Source organism: Curcuma longa, chromosome 18 (genome assembly GCF_044706935.1).
Source record: "Curcuma longa cultivar G26 ecotype Majalengka, Jawa Barat chromosome 18, ITB_CL_G26_1.1, whole genome shotgun sequence".
NCBI lineage: Eukaryota > Viridiplantae > Streptophyta > Magnoliopsida > Zingiberales > Zingiberaceae > Curcuma > Curcuma longa.
Window position 1 is genome coordinate 4,761,196 of NC_133878.1, and position 21,374 is coordinate 4,782,569.

Sequence of the window (21,374 nt, forward strand, 5' to 3'; positions counted from 1 at the left end):
TTAGGGTTGCTTGCTTCACTGTCTTTCTTACATTGTAAAATAAGACAATAGATTGGTTGAATGATTCTTACAAATGCTTTTTTGAATTAGGAGTTTCTATTCTTGGGTTTGCAATTTTGGGGGCGCCCGCCTCATTTGTAAAATGAAGAATCCTTAAACCCTAAACCGAAATAAATTTTTAGGGCTTAGTTTGGTAAAGTTAACTATAGTTTCTTTGGTTTGGGTCTACCCGAAAATTTTTAGGGGTTAGCGGGCATGGTCGATGGTCGACGGCTCATGATCCACAGAAAAATAGAGGTCGGAATAAATAGAGTTTCCACAGGCGGACGGGTCGGGTCGTTACAAGTGTCGCGCACGGGTCGCGTAAATACCCGTCGCGCATATATATATTCTTCAGTCTATTAGTGCAAACTGATTCAAAAAATATCTGATGCATGATAAAGAACATAAACAGTCATAAAGATTGCATAATGCAAGCTTTGACAGCTTACCAAATCGGAACTTCATATCTTCAATACTAAGTATCCCTTAATAATAGCTGATTAATAATAAATAATAATAATTTTCTTTTTTATGTAAACATTAGCGCCGCCTTTGTTTGGGCCTACCCGATCACCCGACCCGATCCGCTACCGCAGCTATAAAAATCTTTCTCCTCGATTTCTCTCTCATTTCTCTCGCGTCTGTTTGTGTTCCGAGCGGCGATTCACCGGCGATTCAGCGGCGAAAGAGCGAATCGGCGGCGATTCACGGGCGATTCAGGGCGAAAGAGCGAATCGGCGGCGATTCACCGGCGATTCAGCGGCGTCATCAGAGCGAAAGAGCGAATCGGCGGCGATTCACCGGCGATTCAGCGGCGAAAGAGCGAATCGGATTCACCGGCGATTCACGTGAGCGATCGGCGATTCCAGCGGCGAAACGGAGCACGTGAGCGATCGATTTCTTTGATTCTCACATTCCGGCGATATCTCCGGCGCACCGTCTGCGTCTGCGTTCCGAGCACCGTCTGCGTCTGCGATGTCGACGGCGGATGGCGATGGTGGCGATATCTCCGGCGCACCGTCTGCGTCTGCGTCTGCGATGTCGACGGCGGATGGCGATGGCGCAGCCGGCAGTTCTTGGTCTCCGACGGCCACTCCGGCGGACGGCGAGGGCGCAGCCGGCGGTTCTTGGTCTCCGACGGCCACTCTGGTGGACGGCGAGGGCGCAGCCGGCGGTTCTTGGTCTCCGACGGCCACTCCAGCAGATGAACGTAAGACTATTCCCTGCCAACTAATTCCTGCCAGCCAACTATTTCCTACACTAATCGTTTTAATGTTTGTTTTCCTCTTGAATTGAATAGGTGTGAAGAAGTACGTGGAAGAATCTCATGCTCTAATACGGGAATATTTCATCTCCGAAGACATACAACGACTTGTCAAGGGCCTGGACGAATTAGGTGCACCAGAGCACCATGTCCTTTTCATCAAGAACTTAATTAGCCAGGCAACGCAATGGAAGAACACCTGGAAGGATGCTGCTGCAGCCTTGTTCCTGGCAAGGGCGGTGATCGACGATGTCTTATCACCCCTCGACTTAGAGCTCTGCAACGACTTCCCTCCAAACTCAAGCGGAAGTGAAATTGTAACCAAGGCTTGCGCACTTGTATCTGCTGCACATGCCTCAGAAGAGCTGAGGGTAGGTGTAGTAAATTTTGTATTTGATTCTGTAAATTTGTAAACAGTAGTTTGTTGTTGGATGGAAGCTTATTTTTATGATATTATTATTAGGTTAGTGTGTAAATTGGTTGGTTTGTAATTAACATATAACTTTTTTAAAATCAAAGTAATCACAAATTTTATATAATAACAAAAAATATTTTTTTTCAAAATTAAAATACACAATCTTCAATCACTGTGTGAGCTTTTTTAAATCATAAGTAATTACAAATTTATATACCAACAAAAATTATTTTTCAAAATTAATATTTATATACACAATCATGAACAAAAGCACAAGAGCAACTAACAATAACACAATTCAATAGTCGAACAAGTGGAACTTCAGATAGAGAAGGCAACATTGAAGTTGATGAAAGAACTTATGGCTTTGTAATATATGACAAACATTTAACAGTACAAATATGGTAATTACTAGTTTCTCCAACAGAAGAATAAGGCGAGCTTAGTACAATGGTAATGTCACCCTTGCTCCTCCACAAATAGGGATTCAAGTGTTGCTTTCTCTTTGATATGGAGGATAAGATCTGTGCACAATAACCCTCCGCAAGCAAACCCAGCATTGATGAGAGTCTTGGATCATAATTTTTACTAGTTTCACTAAGAATGTAGAAAACTTAATGCATGTTCTTCCATAATTCACACAACAGCCAATAACATCCTTGAATTGGTACTCTTTGTACCAGTTATTAATATTGCACACAAATATGGTTTAAATATTAAACCATATATTATACAATGAATCAATCTATGCAAAGAATAATGACGAAATGAGAACCCAGCAAAACGTGCTATTCTTTATGCAACTGGACCAAGACAAATATATGGATGAACTTTAATCAGTCTCGAAGCTGGTCACAATCTAAATTTGAGCTGATGGTATCTGAAACCCCACTTTACCAGCACGAATCTCTCTCTATTACAACGTACAAAGCCAATTAACTACCTAAACTTGTGCAAGATCTCAATGCTCAGATCAGACTACTTGGAGGAGACAAATAAAGCATCCATTACAATCTCATTGCACAATCAAAATCATGAAGCTGAATAACTCCCTAAACATATACCACATGCCAATGCTTAAACTAACTGATAAATGGAACAAGAACTCTCGCCAGAACATTCTGAAATGAGAAAAATACTTGTTCAACATCAGTTAGATTTGGGTAAGTCTCAGGGTCTTAGAAAGCTCAAAGAGATCACTGCCCTGCCCTTTAAGATAAGCCCATCGAGCCCAACCAGTCACACACACACACACACACACATGCCTCTCTCTTGCTTTTACGAGCAAATTTCAACAGCCAGCCACTTCAATCCCTGGGAGCATCTTTGTTAGATAATGGAGAAAGAAACAAAGACGAAAGACAAAATGGAGAAAGAAACAAAGACAAAATGGATATACAACAGCCACTTCAATCCCCGGGTTCTCAGCATTCCACGGACAAGACAAACAGGCTGGGAAATGATTTCCGATGACTCAGATTAGTGTCACAAGAACTTTTAACAGGCAGTGCTCAGGGGAGAGGCAGCTCGTCTGGGGGTTGCAGACCTCACAACATGTCCGCTTCTTTCATTGAATGTCTTGATCTTCATCAGCAAACTCGAAGGAATTACCAATCGCTTGTGCAATTTTTGCAGGAGAGATGATGCCCTCAGTAGAAGATTTGGGTTTACCAATCGCTGCACTGCACTCAATTGAAATTATAAGATAATGAAATTATCACTAATTTTTCCTAATTTTTAAAGATAATGAAATTATAAGATAACAAAAAGTATTTTTCAAAATTAAAATGATTGCCTAGGTCGGTCCTTAAAAAAAAACACTTTATACGCACTAAATAATGAGAATTATTGCAAGAAAACCTTTTGAGTTCTACATCTATCTGCTTTCTTCTTCGATTCTAGTTGATTTATAAATCATCTAATCTGATTTTACAGACGCCGACAGACCTCGCCACTGCATCGCTTGAGCATGCCACAGATGAGTTTGCAATGGAGAGACCTGCCAAGAAGCAGAGACTGGTTCCATCTCCCCTGCCCAAAATCACACTCATCTTGGATTTGGATTTAACTCTCCTGGACTCGGTCACCGTAAGTAAACAAAATGCAAATGGTTCTTTCTTTATTGATCAATGAATCGATATTTACATGTCTTCTATTTTTTCAACAGTTTGATCAAGTGTCTGCCGTCCATGAGCAACTTCTGCGAAAGAAGGATAACTGTGATATATTTCGCCTCCCTCGTCTTAGATGCTGGACCAAACTCCGACCAGGGATACGAGATTTCCTCCACAAGGTATCTTATCTGCTTTTTATCTATCTGGTGCTTTTTATTTATCTGATCGATGTTTATTGTTTGTTTTACATCTGCTGCTTCTGTTTCTGCTTCTAAATTCTATTCTCAATCATATGCTGCTCAGCTCTACGTGTTTCAGTTAGTGAATATGCATGCATATTTCTGTGGCTGCTCTACATGCATTAGTTTGTTAATGCATGTTGTACTGATCATTTATTTATATGTGTGTTCATTTGTTGTTGCAGGCTAGCGAGTTATTCCATCTGCACGTCGTCACCTTGGGGCGCAAGAAGTATGCACATGCCATGGCAAAACTGCTCGATCCCATCGGCACTTTCTTTTCCGGGAGAATCACTTCCAGGGAGGAGGCTCACAAAGGTAAGGATGGTTACTCGAAAAATCTAGACCATGTCTCGGCTACTGTGTCCAGCGTCTTGATTCTTGACGACACTCCTAGGGTTTGGCCTGACCACCAGAGTAACCTTATCACAATCAAGAGGTATGGTATGCATGTAGTTATAAGTTAGTCGTCTATTTTGTCTTTAATTTCTAATTAATTAAATTGTTTAATTTGTACAGGTATGCGTATTTTCCTCACACCTGGCAAAAGCAGCAGATGCCAGTTGGATCATCACCCCTAGAGACTGGCGTAGACAGTGATGACACCCTCACATTCATCTTATCGGTAAGTAATTAGGATTTTTTTAAGTGTTCAAATTAATAAATTTTTAGTATTTGAAGATATTCATTCATTACTTGTGTTGTGCAGATGTTAGAGAAAGTCCATGGTGATTATTCTTTGGCATATCAGTCGACGAGGGATGTCGATATCAGGAGCATCCTTGCTACTCGCCTCATGCCATAGCGAGTTGCATTATACTACTAGTCTTACTTACAGATTTTTTTTTTTTTTTTTGAGTTATTTTAGACTGTGCAGTGCAATTACCCCTACAAGCTAAGGAGACCTACATTTGTATATATTCTTTCCATGAACTCAACTCATAGAAAGGAAATCACAGAAGAAGACTTCAGTTGGGTGTCAAATTCCTCATAACTCTATGACTTGTTAACCAGGTAAGAACATTATACAGAGAGCATAAAATTGTATGCAGGTCAAAGAAACACTGTAAATTATGTGGAATAGTATGGGTCCTAGCATGACAGTTATGAAAAGCTAAAGTTCCTAATAGTCATCAATTAATAAATAAATACTAAAATACCTGCTTTCTTTGGCTTATATTCTGAAAATAAGCCTCTTCTGCATGCTGTAAAATCTCAAACTTTTTGGCATTGCATCAGTTGACATCATAGACATAACCATGTTGGTTGAAACATCTGCCTCATCTGTCAGGTAAGGAGTAATGGTTAAAAAGATACAAAAATATTCAGAGATATAATTAGTGTTTCATCTAGTACTAAGAATCATTTTATCATCTCATCGATGCAATAGTTTTAACTTTAATACCCCCAAAAAATTGTGGTGTCTAGCACCAATTTTATACTGCAGCAAGCAAATCCATAGTAATTTCTAAAAGTCATTTGTGAACTATACTTATTGGCAGGATTTTCTATTGGAGTTGAAGGTAAATAAGAGTGATTTTAAAAATTCAAATTTTACCAGTGATATAACATTGCATAGAGCTGACTACGGGGAAAAGATCCCCCAACTTGATGAGAATAACACAGCTTGTTGATGATTACGCTGATGATGATACTTGCCAGGATTTATGGATATTCAGCACTTATTACACTATCAATTAATGATCAGCTTGACGTAATAATAAGATTATTGATGACTGAAATTCAAACACACTAAAAGACAAGCTTGGCTCAAACAAGTGCAATATATACCTCCACAATCCGATATTGCTTCCTCGAAGAAACTGTCGTCATCTTCTCGATTCCAAAATTCAGTATGTTGACCTTCTAAAGGAATGTAGGTTGAGATGGAAAGAAGCAAAAATAAAAATAAGGATCAGAAAAAATCAATCAAGGAATTTATTAAACTAAAATTTGCATAATGATGCTAAGCCATGAAATAAGATTAGTAGCTTTATGAAGCTCATTCAGATGTGATCATATATTCTCTTAATTCTAATGCAGAGACAAAGCTGTGGCCAAACTATGGTGACTCTAGGTAGTAGGGCAGCTTGTGTAGTTAATAAACTTTTCGATTAGTTTGGTAAACAAAATCAGGGGCAAGAAAGAATAAGATTAGATACTTATTCAGTATGGATAGCATACCTGATCATTGGAATCTTTTCGAAAACGAACTTCATTCATCTCATTGCCTTGTGTATAGCCAACCAAACTGCCCACCTTGACACTGGAAGCAGCTTCTGAGTTTTGTTTCTGTGAATTAAAACTTGCTGTATGTATGGAAATTTGAGATACTGTTGCTGATTGGTTTTTGGTATTATCTCCAAAGTCCAAGGCAAGCCATTTCTTTTGTAATCCCTGAAGCCTTCCAGGGAATTCTTTCAGAGATATATCAGGTGGTGTACTAGCTTCTTGGAGCGAAATTGAAGAGCTCATCAATGTTGATCTACAACTTTTACTTCTACTTAATGGAATGCCTCTAAAGCTTTGATCTTGCCATGCTGAACACGGAGAGGATCCATCTGGATATGCTTTCACAAGGTTGCTAAGTGTCTTCTTTACATTCTGAAGATGCTGCTCTAATGTGACAGGATCAGCATTTGTTAATCCCTGATCTAGTTGGAGACTGTTGCTTCCTTCTGCCAACATGCACTCTGATTCTTGGTGCACAAGTTCACCATTCACTTCAATGCAGTGGACATCCTGACAAAGTTCCTCAAACTCTTCATCACGTTGACTCCTGGTTGACTCAATGAAGTCCAGATTTTTAACTGTGCGTCTTGGTGACGGAGTTCATGGGTTCGTCTTGCAATTTCCTTCATCCTTAAATCAATGCAACATGCCATTTAAGACATCCAGAATGAATTGGGAAGATATATTTATATCAAGTCAACATAACTCTTCAGATTGGCATCATTGAAGATAACATGGGTTCTGAAGGCCCAACCTTCCTCGATGCTTCAATTTCTATATACAAACATAATAGCCAGATTGAGTTGATGAATTAATGAAGTTATAGAACACTAAATCTCTACTGCTAGCAAAATGAAAGGTTGATGATGATTGTCCTCAGATGATGCCTAGCTGTGAGTTACTGATACCATGCCAAATAGTTCCTTGCTTATTGAATAACAGGAGTATAGGTGAAATTAAGGTTGTCGGCTATATATAGGGCATTCATCTTGTGGGTATAGGAGTTGTGATACCATGTCTATAATCTAATAGTGCAAATTTGTGCTAAACTGAAATAAATTTGGTTTCAAAGGAACTACTAAAAGAGTATAAAATTATCTTGTAGAGTTATCTTCTCCTTGTGTACGCATCATCACCACTCCTTGTTTTCTTTTTTGCATGCTTGAGATAGAATTGAAAAGAAGTCGCAGAATTATGAAGCCTATATGTAGTCATCCAGCTAAGGCTAGGGAAAAAGCACTATATGCGACCCTGAGTTAAGGATATGGCAGAAGCTGGTGTTCAAATTCAAGCATTCCAAACACTGACACTTTCGCCAAGCATCATTGTGGTGAAACTCAACACTGTAAGTGATCATGTCTGTGAAGCCAGTTACACGTGGAACATGTGTCCCCTATGGCTATATTTGATGGTGTCAATTGCAGAAATGCCTTGCAATCTTAGGTCATGGCCCACCACGTCTAAATGTTTTAATAAAATACTAGTAGTAAATTATACCCATACAATACCAACTACTGGTGTCAGAACTATAACCAAACAGTATGGGAAAAGTAATAGTTGCATCTTCCAAAGAACAATAAAGTTACCAAATCATATATTGGACTTTTTTTAAACTGCATCCTCGATAGAGGGTAGAAGGATGGTATGAATTAAGATTTAAGGCCATGGTTTTTCATAACCTTTATATCTTGATATACAAATTTAATCCATATTTCTCAGTATATCTTCTCCATGTGGTTATCTTATATGAAGCTAAGGATGGATACGTTGCATTCAGGCTACATGGTTATAAACATGTATTATTAGACACATGATTAACCTAAACCTAATGATATCTAACTTCAGACTTACAGATGAAAAGTTTATATGACTAGCTTCGTAACAAATTATAAATGGGGTTTTCGATTAAGAGCTCTAAGAAAAACAAAGACAAAGCAAACAACTTAGTTTCGACAGGCAGTAGGAAAGTGTGAGAACACAACTAAAGCAACACCATTTACATGTCATATAAAATCCACATAACTAATAATTTCAGCTATAAGTTTTCTGTAAACATGCTTTGATCAGACCAGTAGGCAACCAGCTTAGGAGGAATAGATCAAACCCCAATCCCTTAAGATATGAAGGCATTCTTGCATCAAACAGAATATGCATATTAAAAAATGGAGAGTTGGGAGAGAGAGTGGGTCCATGTACAATCTTAGCCCTCCTAGGGCCCTCGACATTTGGTTCCAAAATCTATTTTATTATTGAAAAAAAACTATTGCTAATTTAGCCCATGTAAAAATATATATCCTCCCGTTGGAAAACAAAGGGATTAAAAGAATCTACTTTATGTTGTCTGATCATTGGAAAAATACCCTTTTAGTCCAAAATAGGAAAGAACTTGTCCTTCTGCGAATATATTTTTCCCTCAAGATCCTTTAGGTGTTGTACAACTATGCTTGGTTGTTTGCATGAATCACATGATTTCTGACATAAAGATGTTTGCACCTATTCATGGAAAATGTTGATTAATAATCAAAAACTAAAAAGTCAAACAAACAAAGTTCATTTTTGTGGAGAAACATAGAAATATCATTGAATAAATGAAGTCAAGAAATAAATTTGTAGGCACCTGATCATTGGAAAAATACCTTTTTAGTCAAAATAGGAAACAACTTGTCCTTCTGCGAATATGTTTTCCCCTCAAGATCCTTTAGGTGTTGTACAACTATGCTTGGTTGTTTGCATGAATCACATGATTTCTGACATAAAGATGTTGACACCTATTCATGAAAAATGTTGATTAATAATCAAAAACTAAACAGTCAAACAAACACTCATTTTTGTGGAGAAACAAAGAAATATCATTGAATAAATGAAGTCAAGAAATAAATTTGTAGGCACCTGTTTGCCAAAATTTTGAAGAATTTTCCCCCTATGGCAACCAAAATCTTCATAGTATTCCACCATCTGTAAGTTAATCCAAGAAATTTTTATAATTAAACAACACAACTAACACACCTGAGCAAATGCAACTAAAGACTTCTCTGGCAAGCCACCTGAGGGAGATGAAGATTCTCTCTTTTTCATAGTGGCATTATGTTGAATGAATTCCTATCACATGTACCTAAGTGTTATGTGGAGATGATGTCTGATAAATGTTTGTTAACTATAGTGTGTATGGTATAATCACCATCTTTTTGCGATCATCTAGCCCATAGTACAATATACTCCTGGAAGGCAACTGATCATGACCGGCTCTTGCAGATTCCTGGTAAAACAATTCCATTGATTTTGGAATATTGAAATGACAAACAATGCGGACATCCTTGTTAGCGGTTTCGGTAACCGCCCACCACGCACGACCTCTACGCACCCCACTTCGGCACTCTGTGGATGATGCAACCTCTCCCTATTAAAGGGAGAGGAAAGCCCTGAGGAGATGGGAATGATATCAGTGCGTTCAAGCAGAGGGTAAGAGGTGCGAGAGTTCATACCTTGGAGGTGTGTGCGTCCAAGCCCAGAAGCCAGCAGTGGATTTGTTCCAGAAGTGCTGCGCTGGAGAAGAGGAAGAATACCAGATCGAAGGATTTCGTTCGTGGAAATCTAAGGAGCTTTCCTCGTGATTGTTCCTTCAACAGAAGTCATCCCAATCGCCGGCTGTTGAAGGCACGCTTCAACAGGTAATCAATCCACATTGGTATCAAAGCAGTAATTTACTTTACCTGTTGAGTTTCTTCGTTCGGAAGAAATCTGTTCTCTGCTCTGCATTTTTTTTCGTCTCTTTCGTTCGGCTCGTCACTGGCTTGTCCAGCGGCGCATTGAACAACCCTTCACAAGCATGGCTGTCCGCGGCCAGCGAAGTGCCCCTCTGACTCTAGCGACGCCGACATGGAGACGGCGGCAGTTGGCGTCAGCTACTGTCAGCGGAAAACAACTCTCAGCGTTGGTTTTGTGATCGGCACGCCTGGGACAGGCCATGGCGCCGACGAAGTCGACGCAGGCTGGCGACAACTAGCGATGACTGGAAAAAGGCCGTCGAATGGGTTTTCACGCTCATGCGTGATTGAGGGCGGCAGGATTTTGTTTGCTTGGTGGGGAAGAAATGAAATCACAACCACACACGTGATTTCATTTTTCCCAAGAACAAGAAAGAAAAAAATAGAAAAGATTATTTGGATTTAATTAGAAATTTGATTACAAGTCTAATTAATCCTTTAAATCGGGTAAGAACGTTGGGTCAACCCAATTAAAGGAAACAACCCAATTAATTGAGATTCATTGGAAGCTCAATTAATCAAATTGGATGGGATAATTGGGTTAAATTTCTAATTGGGCAAATTTAGGGCTTTCAATTAGAAAGACCCAATTTGGAAGGACATTGTTAACAAATTAATCAAAATGGGTCAGTCGACTCAAACTCTTGAAAATCAAGAAGATTTATTTTTCTTGATTAATATTGTTGGTTCTAAATAAATTGAATTAAGTCGGTTTTGTACTGACTTATTTAATTTCAATTTTTCAGATGACACGGACGACTGACATCTTGACTAGTCGCGAAGAGCGACAAAATGAACTTTGGGACAAGATTAAGAAGCTTAATTATGACCCGAATCAGGGAGTCAGATGGTTGATTGATCAGCTTGATGAATTGTTTTGGAAACTAGAGCAAGAAGATGTTCCAATCACAGACAATGAACGAAGATTTTTTCTAGTTTATTCACTATCGGAACATCTTAGGAATATTGCACTCGAACTATGGGATGATTCTGAAGGGCTCATGTCATATTCAGAAATGTGCAAAGAACTACTTCACTATGAAATCCTCGAGGAGGATCCAGAAGAATTCGAGGAGGATCCTGAAGATATGGATCCTGGAGAATTCAAGGAGGATCCTGAAGAATTCGAGGAGGATCCTGAAGAAATAGATCCTGAAGAATTCGAGGAGGATCCTGAAGAAATGGACTTCGAAGAACCTGAAGAGGTTCCTGAAATGGACCTCATGGAATTCGAGGAGGATCCTATAGAAGTAGATCTCAATGAACCTGAGGATCTAGAAATGGATCAGGAAGAATCAGATGAGGATCCCGAAGAGTGCGTGGAAGATCCAGAAATGGATCCGAATACAGGGCCGTTGGACAATTCTAAAGCTGACATTGCCATCATTGAGTCCGGGATGAACATGACTACATTGGCTACTGCACTAGTGTCCTTCCTAGTGGGAGCAGTGTTCACCTATCTATCTTCTTAGAGTCCTGTTATTAATACTGTTGTTATGTACGAACAGTATTAGTCTTGTCAGTTCATGAGTCATATGAATGTTATGTGTTACATTCCTAGTAGAGTCTGTTATATGTTAACAAAGTACAACAAGTTTATGTTAATGATATGTTCATTTTATGCTGTTTTCTCTACATGATGCAAAATACTCTTTGATTAGTTCATTATGAGTATAATATTAAATGATTAGTTCATTTAGATTATTAAATGATTAGTTTATTTAATAATATTAAACTTCATGATTAGTTCATGTTTAATCAAATGATCAGTTCATTCAATGATTAGTTCATTAGTTGGGATGTGTGTAATAAAATTGATTAATGTTGATTTGATTGGATGATACGAATGATGAGTGGAAACGTAGTTATCACTTGATTTTGTAAACCAACTCAAATTAATATTGATTCAATCATAAATTGCATGCATATTAATTACACTGAATATCTAAATAATCTGTTTATTTTAGGTTATGACAACCAAGAACATAATAGCTGAACTGAATAAGGAAGAAAAATTTAATGGTGAAAACTACAAAAATTTAATGGTGAAAACTACCTGAGGTGCCAGATTTTGTAGTTTTCACCATTAAATTTTTCTCCCTTATTCAGTTCAGCTATTATGTTCTTGGTTGTCATAACCTAAAATAAACAGATTATTTAGATATTCAGTGTAATTAATATGCATGCAATTTATGATTGAATCAATATTAATTTGAGTTGGTTTACAAAATCAAGTGATAACTACGTTTCCACTCATCATTCGTATCATCCAATCAAATCAACATTAATCAATTTTATTACACACATCCCAACTAATGAACTAATCATTGAATGAACTGATCATTTGATTAAACATGAACTAATCATGAAGTTTAATATTATTAAATAAACTAATCATTTAATAATCTAAATGAACTAATCATTTAATATTATACTCATAATGAACTAATCAAAGAGTATTTTGCATCATGTAGAGAAAACAGCATAAAATGAACATATCATTAACATAAACTTGTTGTACTTTGTTAACATATAACAGACTCTACTAGGAATGTAACACATAACATTCATATGACTCATGAACTGACAAGACTAATACTGTTCGTACATAACAACAGTATTAATAACAGGACTCTAAGAAGATAGATAAGTGAATACTGCTCCCATTAGGAAGGACACTAGTGCAGTAGCCAATGTAGTCATGTTCATCCCGGACTCAATGATGGCAATGTCAGCTTTAGAATTGTCCAACGGCCCTGTATTCGGATCCATTTCTGGATCTTCCACGCACTCTTCGGGATCCTCATCTGATTCTTCCTGATCCATTTCTAGATCCTTAGGTTCATTGAGATCTACTTCTATAGGATCCTCCTCGAATTCCATGAGGTCCATTTCAGGAACCTCTTCAGGTTCTTCGAAGTCCATTTCTTCAGGATCCTCCTCGAATTCTTCAGGATCTATTTCTTCAGGATCCTTCTCGAATTCTTCAAGATCCTCCTTGAATTCTCCAGGATCCATATCTTCAGGATCCTCCTCGAATTCTTCTGGATCCTCCTCGAGGATTTCATAGTGAAGTAGTTCTTTGCACATTTCAGAATATGACATGAGCCCTTCAGAATCATCCCATAGTTCGAGTGCAATATTCCTAAGATGTTCCGATAGTGAATAAACTAGAAAAATCTTCGTTCATTGTCTGTGATTGGAACATCTTCTTGCTCTAGTTTCCAAAACAATTCATCAAGCTGATAAATCAACCATCTGACTCCCTGATTCGGGTCATAATTAAGCTTCTTAATCTTGTCCCAAAGTTCATTTTGTCGCTCTTCGCGACTAGTCAAGATGTCAGTCGTCCGTGTCATCTGAAAAATTGAAATTAAATAAGTCAGTACAAAACCGACTTAATTCAATTTATTTAAAACCAACAATATTAATCAAGAAAAATAAATCTTCTTGATTTTCAAGAGTTTGAGTCGACTGACCCATTTTGATTAATTTGTTAACAATGTCCTTCCAAATTGGGTCTTTCTAATTGAAAGCCCTAAATTTGCCCAATTAGAAATTTAACCCAATTATCCCATCCAATTTGATTAATTGAGATTTCAATGAATCTCAATTAATTGGGTTGTTTCTTTTAATTGGGTTGACCCAACGTTCTTACCCAATTTAAAGGATTAATTAGACTTGTAATCAAATTTCTAATTAAATCCAAATAATCTTTTCTATTTTTTTTCTTTCTTGGGAAAAATGAAATCACGTGTGTGGTTGTGATTTCATTTCTTCCCCACCAAGCAAACAAAATCCTGCCGCCCCCAATCACGCATGAGCGTGAAAACCCATTCGACAGCCTTTTTCCAGTCATCGCTAGTTGTCGCCAGCATGCGCCGACTTCGCCGGCGCCATGGCCTGTCCCAGGCGTGCCGATCACAAAACCAACGCTGAGCGTTGCTTGTCGCTGACAGTAGCTGACGCCAACTGCCAACTGCCGTCTCCATGTCGGCGTCGCTGGAGTCAGAGGGACACTTCGCTGGCCGCGGACAGCCATGCTTGTGAAGGGTTGTTCAGTGCGCCACTGGACAAACCAGTGACGAGCCAAACGAAAGAGAAGAAAAAAAATGCAGAGCAGAGAACAGATTTCTTCCGAACGAAGAAACTCAACAAGTAAATTACTACTTTGATACCAATGTGGATTACCTGTTGAAGCGTGCCTCCAGCAGCCAGCGATTGGGATGACTTCTGTCGAAGGAACAATCACGAGGAAAGCTCCTTAGATTTCCACGAACCAAATCCTTCGATCTGGTATTCTTCCTCTTCTCCAGCGCAGCACTTCTGGAACAAATCCACTGCTGGCTTCTGGGCTTGGACGCACACACCTCCAAGGTATGAACTCTCGCACCTCTTACCCTCTGCTTGAACGCACAGATATCATTCCCATCTCCTCAGGGCTTTCCTCTCCCTTTAATAGGGAGAGGTTGCATCATCCACAGAGTGCCGAAGTGGGGTGCGTAGAGGTCGTGCGTGGTGGGCGGTTACCGAAACCGCTAACAAGGATGTCCGCATTGTTTGTCATTTCAATATTCCAAAATCAATGGAATTGTTTTACCAGGAATCTGCAAGAGCCGGTCATGATCAGTTGCCTTCCAGGAGTATATTGTACTATGGGCTAGATGATCGCAAAAAGATGGTGATTATACCATACACACTATAGTTAACAAACATTTACCAGACATCATCTCCACATAACACTTAGGTACATGTGATAGGAATTCATTCAACATAATGCCACTATGAAAAAGAGAGAATCTTCATCTCCCTCAGGTGGTTTGCCAGAGAAGTCTTTAGTTGCATTTGCTCAGGTGTGTTAGTTGTGTTGTTCAATTATAAAAATTTCTTGGATTAACTTACAGATGGTGGAATACTATGAAGATTCTAGTTGCCATAGGGGGAAGATTCTTCAAAATTTTGGCAAACAAGTGCCTACAAATTTATTTCTTGACTTCATTTATTCAATGATATTTCTTTGTTTCTCCACAAAAAATGAGCTTTGTTTGTTTGACTTTTTAGTTTTTGATTATTAATCAACATTTTTCATGAATAGGTGTCAACATCTTCATGTCAGAAATCATGTGATTCATGTAAACAACCACGCACGAACCATTTTCCTATGTATGAATTGGTTGCTGTCGCACGAACCATTTTCCTATGTATGAATTGGTTGTTCTTACAGTCTATGTGACTGAGCATTCCGATTAAATTTAGTCTACGTAGCTAGATATTTCTTAATGGTCTTTGTGACTATTTGTCTTTGTGGCTGCACTTGGACGAGTGGGAGATGTTAGCGGTTTCGGTAACCACCCACCACGCACGACCTCCACGCACCCCACTTCGGCACTCCACTTCGGCACTCTGTGGATGATGCAACCTCTCCCTATTAAAGGGAGAGGAAAGCCCTGAGGAGATGGGGATGATATCAGTGCATTCAAGCAGAGGGTAAGAGGTGCGAGAGTTCATACCTTGGAGGTGTGTGCGTCCAAGCCTAGAAGCCAGCAGTGGATTTGTTCCAGAAATGCTGCGCCGGAGAAGAGGAAGAATACCAGATCGAAGGATTTGGTTCGTGGAAATCTAAGGAGCTTTCCTCGTGATTGTTCCTTCGACAGAAGTCATCCCAATCGCCAGCTGCTAGAGGCACGCTTCAACAGGTAATCCACAATCCTTTCTATCAATACTCTATAAATGAAATCATTAACACTCAGCATCAAGTACCTTAATAGGGTTCAGGATTTAGGGTAAGTTTAGGGTAAAAATAAGCTTCAACACTTCCAAGATTAAAAAAAATTTGTTTGTACCATCCTGTACCAGCATAATTGAAGCATAAAAACCAAAAATTTCAGTCATGGGCACACCATAGTTGCAGCATCCAAAGAAGATTTCATTAGCATATAGAATAATAAAAAGAGTAGAAACTAATGGTTAAAGGGCTCTAAAGCTAGAATATAGGAGATATCAGCTTATTTAACCCATATGAATGGAATTACAAAATTCAAACCAAATACACCAAATTAATTAACAAATGATAGCCACTATGAAAACCCATCAGAAAGCATTTCTTATTTACACAGAGTGATAGTATGACTAGCATCCACAATTACTGATGTGGAGTATACTAACTAATCAGAAACATCAAAAGTATAACATCCTGATATGTTGGAGACCTACTTACAAATCATTAGGGACTTATATAATATGCTATGCAATTATACAAATATATTGGTAAACGGGACTACCTTGGCAATTAAGATTGATAATTTTCCCAAATCAATATGGTATCAGAGTTGATACTTTCATTAAATCCAAAAAGCTGAACTTGTAGTCATGTCTTGGTCAATACAAACTCTTCTATTGTCCTCAATCTTTTCCACTACATTGCTAATTTTGTTATGGCAACTATCTCCTAGAAGCCTGCCGTGGCTTTCAATTCAATCTCTTTGCATTTTAGCATCCTGATTAGTTCTAGATCAACATCTCCAGCTACACCTCATAACTCCACCTACAGTCTTCTTCCTTGCTACTAGTATCTTCACAGTGATCCTTTCTTTGCTGCTCTTCCTGGCAACCAACAGCTCACACAATCAACCTCCCGCCTGGCAACCAACAGCTCACACAACCAACAGCGCAAATATCTTCTAGAAGCTTGCCATGGCTTCAATTCAATCTCTTTGCATTTTAGCATCCTGATTACGCTTCTAGGTCAACATTTCCAGCTACACCTCATAACTCCACCAACAGTCTTCTTCCTTGCTACTAGTATCTTCACTGTGATCCTTTCTTTGCTGCTCTTCCCAGCAACCAACAGCTCACACAATCAACCTTCAGCCTCTTTTGGAGCTTCAATTCCTAGAAAACAACACAAGCCTCTTACTAGAAGAGCCCGTCTCTTTTGTTGTAGGTCTTCTTGAAATCCTGCAATCATTGACAAGCTTCCTTCTCCAGCATAAGTTTGAGGCACCACTAGCAAGATGAATGGGACTCAATGACAAGATATTCTTGGCACAAGCCCCTACAACACTGTACCATTAGGTACTAATGCTAACTTCAATTCGTACACCTTTCATGTCATGATATCCTTGATTCGCCAACGTAACTGAATTGCTTGCATGACATATATTGCTGGGTTCATTTTAGACTTAAGACCCTTCTTAGTGTACATTTAATGACTTGATTAAATGTACACTTCTACATTTTTTTAGTTTTTAGATATTTAGTGTCCTAGTGCTGTCATTTTAAATTTAGCTTTAGGTGTTTTGTTAGTGTCCTATTGCTGTCATTTTAACGACTTGACTAAATGTACACTTTAATGAAAGTTTAAGTGACCAACTTAACTTTTGAAACTTAGCAGTCAAAGGAGGATTGAAATTTAAATGTCTATCGGAGAATTCAAACTTCAGAATTAGAGCGTACATTAAATGGGATGTAAAATGGGAAAACAATTAAATCTCCAATAGAGGTATAGCAATGGGTAAGGAAGCAAGGCATTGAATGAACAAACAAAATATCCGATCAATAGAGGGTAAGTACTCAAATCTCCTATAAAAACAAAGGAGATATACAAAATTATATGAATTATAAGGGCATTAAACTAATGGGTTATAACATGAAACTTGAAAAACAAAAGTAATATAAAAAGATTAAGTATCTAAGGTGACCTTAAATCAATTTCAATTAGTGCCTAAAAGGTTAACGATATAAATTATACAAATTCTCAAATAATTAATTGAAAAACATTGTGAAAAAAAGTAAGAATTACACATTGTATTCATTGTCCTCAAAAAAGTTCATAATAGAATCTCAAAGAAAATTATGTGGAGAATTCTAAAAAAGAAAGGTATTACTGTCGCGTATATTGAAATAATTAAGAGCATGTATGAGGATGTAGACAAAATCATTAAAAAAAATAGCATTTTATTGAACTGCGTAAGCAAGTTTCGGTATTACCCAAATCACGTACTCAACTTTTATAATACTCAAATCACGTATCATATCCCGAAATACCCCCTCTTTCTCTATAAGTACATTAGCCCAGTTTCATCTAAAACTGGATGATGGACTTAAAGAACTCCGAATCACTTCAAATTTAAATCAATGTACTCTTGAAAATACTCTTAATCAGAGTCGTACCCACAGCTGGCACATCATCTCAATTAACAAATTAAACACAGGTTTAGTGCAAAATAAACACAAGTGAATAGCAATAATCTGGCAACTTAGTGTATTGGTTGACACTGCTAATATAAGTAACATACTTTATCGAAAGATACATCATATACTCATATTTGAGGAATTCCTAGTGTGTGCGCAAGTATGGGGCATACTTCAAGACCATTAATCACATGTTAACTAAGACAAGTGACACTTAAATAACTGAAATCTACAAGTAGAATAATTATTAAATTACCAATAGATTCATGTAAAGGAATAACTGAAGCAAGAAGAAATCATATAGATTCATTTCTTATATTAATTATGAAAAGACATGCCCGAAAGCTACTGTTGCAACAACAACCTGAACTTTGGAAGACAACCAGTCACCCTAGTACGCGATTGTCTATTCAAACCAGCATGGTAAACTATGCAAACAAAAAGATTAGGTGCCTTTTAGTGCTTATAATTATTGTAACGGAATTGAATGTTTAACATTTTAAACCCAGACACATACCTGCTGGTGAAATGCCATTCTTTGACAAGTAAGCTGATAAGTCATTGCAGGAGGCATGCTCAAGACAATAAATATCTGAGCAAGCATTTCAATTAGACTTGAATAAAAATTAGAGAGATCAGCATAGGGGTCATCCAAGAGATCTTTATATCAAACTGCAATGATGAAACATGAATGATATAAATCTCCAACAGAAAATGAATGCATTTCACTCTTTATTTTTGCTCAGAAGAAAATAACAGAAAAGGAATTAAAAAATTTTAAGATACAATGTTTAACAAGATTTGTAACTCTAAAAAATTTTCACATACAAAAGGATACCTTTAACAAGGATCATTTAAGCACAAAGTATCACAAGCCAGTAGAAAATGTTTGAATAACTAACAAAGAAAACAAAATCAATTAAAAAAACAAAAAATTAAGGTAAATTTATCATGCTTCTCAGTTTTGTTCTCACCATATGATATTCTCTTCATAGAAAATATTAGGTCGACTAAATGAAGCCATTAGAACTAATGGTTGTCGAAGGCATAATGATCCTATCACATCCTTCTCAACTCTGCATCACAGAAAATTTGAAGTCAATATTACCAAAATATTTCAATTATGAAAATCAATAAATTTCTACATAAATATTCACCAAAATTAAAAATCAAGTACAAACTAAGACTACTTACTCATTTGAAAAATCAAGAGTCTCTATTTTCAATAATATTTATAACAATACTTGTTCCATATATGCATCTTAAAGTAAGAGTTTAAGTTATAGAAAAAATAGAGAAGTTACATATCTATAAAATTTAAGATAGCAAATAGTTTATAGTAATAGGAAGTAAATTCAAAATCTGTGTTTCAATCTTCATGTAGTTTATAACAAAGCATAATCCTAATTTTCCATGAAACAAACAAAGTGTGATCTTAATTTTCAACATACACAGGTAAGGTATTGTTCAACTTGGAAATAAAAGAGAATCATTCAAAAAAAATGACGTCTATATATTGTAGAAACTAAAATGCTACTGGTGGGAATTTCTCCTTAGAAGTTAGAATTTAACTCACTGTGAAACATCTGTGGCAGTTAAAGCAAGAATTGGGACACCTGGAAGGTGGATCCTTATTGAAGATAGCTTGCGATAGCTAGGCCTGCGTGCAAGAACATATGTTGAATGTGTTGATAGGATAATAGCCAATAGGTCTCAAACATAATATACTATTCCTCAATTTACAACCCGATTCTTATTTTGTAAAACACTGAGGCCATTAACTATACAATATCCATATTGAAACTCTTTGATGCTAACCTGAAATCATGGCCCCATGAAGAAATGCAATGAGCTTGAAAATCCATGAGAAGTTCAATAGTTTCTTCGAATCCCGACACATTTGTTTTTTCAGGATCCACAGGAAGCTTCTCGCATGATGCCAATAATGAAAGGATCAGTTCCTCCACAACAATTCCATTGTCATCAATATAATTATCTAGTGCTTCTTGAAGACAATTTTTCAGAAAAGAAAGATCATTTAACTTGACAAATTGATTAAGGCATTCCTTGTGGTCAGTAGCTACTAAAAGACTAGCAAGTGTAGACCATTGCATAGCTGCATCACCCAAGTTACTAGTAGAAGTATCATTCAGTTTCTGAATCATGGAAATGCTACAATAGTTTCAACAAATACATGAGACCTCCTATTGTGTTTGATCATTTAAGGGTGAGGATGTGCTAAGATGCAGAAATGCTACAATAGTTTCAACAAATCCATGAGAGCATAACATGCATCTTAAGCAAATGGAAGAAACTCACAAGTACCAAGGATATCATCCTAATTCCTATGCATCCTTCTAACGATCAGTAATTTTTTACATCAAAAGAAAGTAAGACCACAAAAAGAGGCTTCCAGTACAATAACATTGTGTGCCTAGGAATATAATATAGCAAAAGTAACTAAATTACGCTCAACTATTTTCAATGAAATGAAGATTTCCTGCTAATAAATAAGCCCACACAAACCTAGTGATCTTACCATATTATCCAACCATTAGCAATCACACAAACATCAATAAGAACTAATTCAAACCAGTTCAAATGTCCAAATTTAACAACTAAAAAATGACAATTTCTAAATAGAAGTAACTAAAAACCAAAAATATATCTAACCGCCGACTACAAGCCACGAGATTAACATCAACTTACCTTGCAATGAGAAAAAAAAATAACAAAAAGAAGGCGTCGCACAAATTAGGAAGCAACGAAAGGATGATAATAAATTCCGACAATTCTATTTAAAAACAGAAAAAAGAGATCTAAAAACACGTGACCAGTGAAATAAGCCCGCCTCTCACCATTTCCCCTGTGTTCGCCAAAGCAAAATTCGAACCGCCAAAACCAGATTAAAATGAAATCATCGGGGCAGAAAAGAGGCAAACGGGATCAAAACGAGGTTGAAGGCGGAAATTAGAGGGCATCACATCAAAAATTGAGAAAAAGGGAGAGCGAGTCCAGGGATTACCCCGTCCAAGGCACCAAGGAAGAAGAGGAAGGCAACAATTAACTCCATCTCCTTCCGCTCTCTCTCTCTCTCTCTCTCTCTCTCTC

General features: G+C 37.5%; 4 protein-coding genes across 9 annotated transcripts; 1 reads left to right on the forward strand and 3 right to left on the reverse strand.

The window, feature by feature from the left end:
• Positions 1-3,046: 3,046 nt before the first annotated feature.
• On the reverse strand, positions 3,047-10,048 carry LOC141812200 (kinesin-like protein KIN-7F). Of its 6 annotated transcripts, XM_074700235.1 has the most exons (8): positions 9,351-9,372; positions 9,196-9,261; positions 8,943-9,074; positions 8,667-8,799; positions 6,259-7,080; positions 5,866-5,940; positions 5,235-5,358; positions 3,047-3,403 (listed from the first exon to the last, which is right to left on the reverse strand). In XM_074700235.1, the coding sequence occupies exons 5-7, from the start codon at positions 6,760-6,762 to the stop codon at positions 5,320-5,322; spliced, it is 618 nt and encodes a 205-aa protein (XP_074556336.1). In that variant the 5' UTR covers positions 6,763-7,080; positions 8,667-8,799; positions 8,943-9,074; positions 9,196-9,261; positions 9,351-9,372; the 3' UTR covers positions 3,047-3,403; positions 5,235-5,319. The 6 variants fall into 6 exon arrangements, with proteins under 6 accessions (XP_074556336.1, XP_074556338.1, XP_074556337.1 ...); XM_074700237.1 differs by lacking the exons at positions 8,943-9,074; positions 9,196-9,261; positions 9,351-9,372 and adding an exon at positions 9,789-10,048; XM_074700236.1 differs by lacking the exons at positions 9,196-9,261; positions 9,351-9,372 and having other exon boundaries at positions 6,259-6,936; positions 8,943-9,122.
• Positions 3,289-3,960, reverse strand: LOC141812127 (uncharacterized). Its single transcript, XM_074700168.1, has 3 exons — positions 3,655-3,960; positions 3,543-3,552; positions 3,289-3,403 (listed from the first exon to the last, which is right to left on the reverse strand). The coding sequence occupies exons 1-3, from the start codon at positions 3,770-3,772 to the stop codon at positions 3,289-3,291; spliced, it is 243 nt and encodes an 80-aa protein (XP_074556269.1). The 5' UTR covers positions 3,773-3,960.
• Positions 3,911-5,057, forward strand: LOC141812128 (RNA polymerase II C-terminal domain phosphatase-like 3). Its single transcript, XM_074700169.1, has 5 exons — positions 3,911-4,014; positions 4,201-4,216; positions 4,260-4,513; positions 4,594-4,699; positions 4,784-5,057. Exons 1-5 carry the CDS (start codon positions 3,911-3,913, stop codon positions 4,877-4,879), a joined length of 576 nt encoding a protein of 191 aa, XP_074556270.1. The 3' UTR covers positions 4,880-5,057.
• Positions 10,049-14,895: 4,847 nt separating the features above from the next.
• On the reverse strand, positions 14,896-21,374 carry LOC141812202 (ATP-dependent DNA helicase Q-like 3). The gene is made up of 7 exons (XM_074700241.1): positions 21,289-21,374; positions 20,082-20,188; positions 19,840-19,923; positions 19,238-19,339; positions 18,781-18,935; positions 18,628-18,691; positions 14,896-15,917 (listed from the first exon to the last, which is right to left on the reverse strand). Exons 1-5 carry the CDS (start codon positions 21,334-21,336, stop codon positions 18,926-18,928), a joined length of 351 nt encoding a protein of 116 aa, XP_074556342.1. The 5' UTR covers positions 21,337-21,374; the 3' UTR covers positions 14,896-15,917; positions 18,628-18,691; positions 18,781-18,925.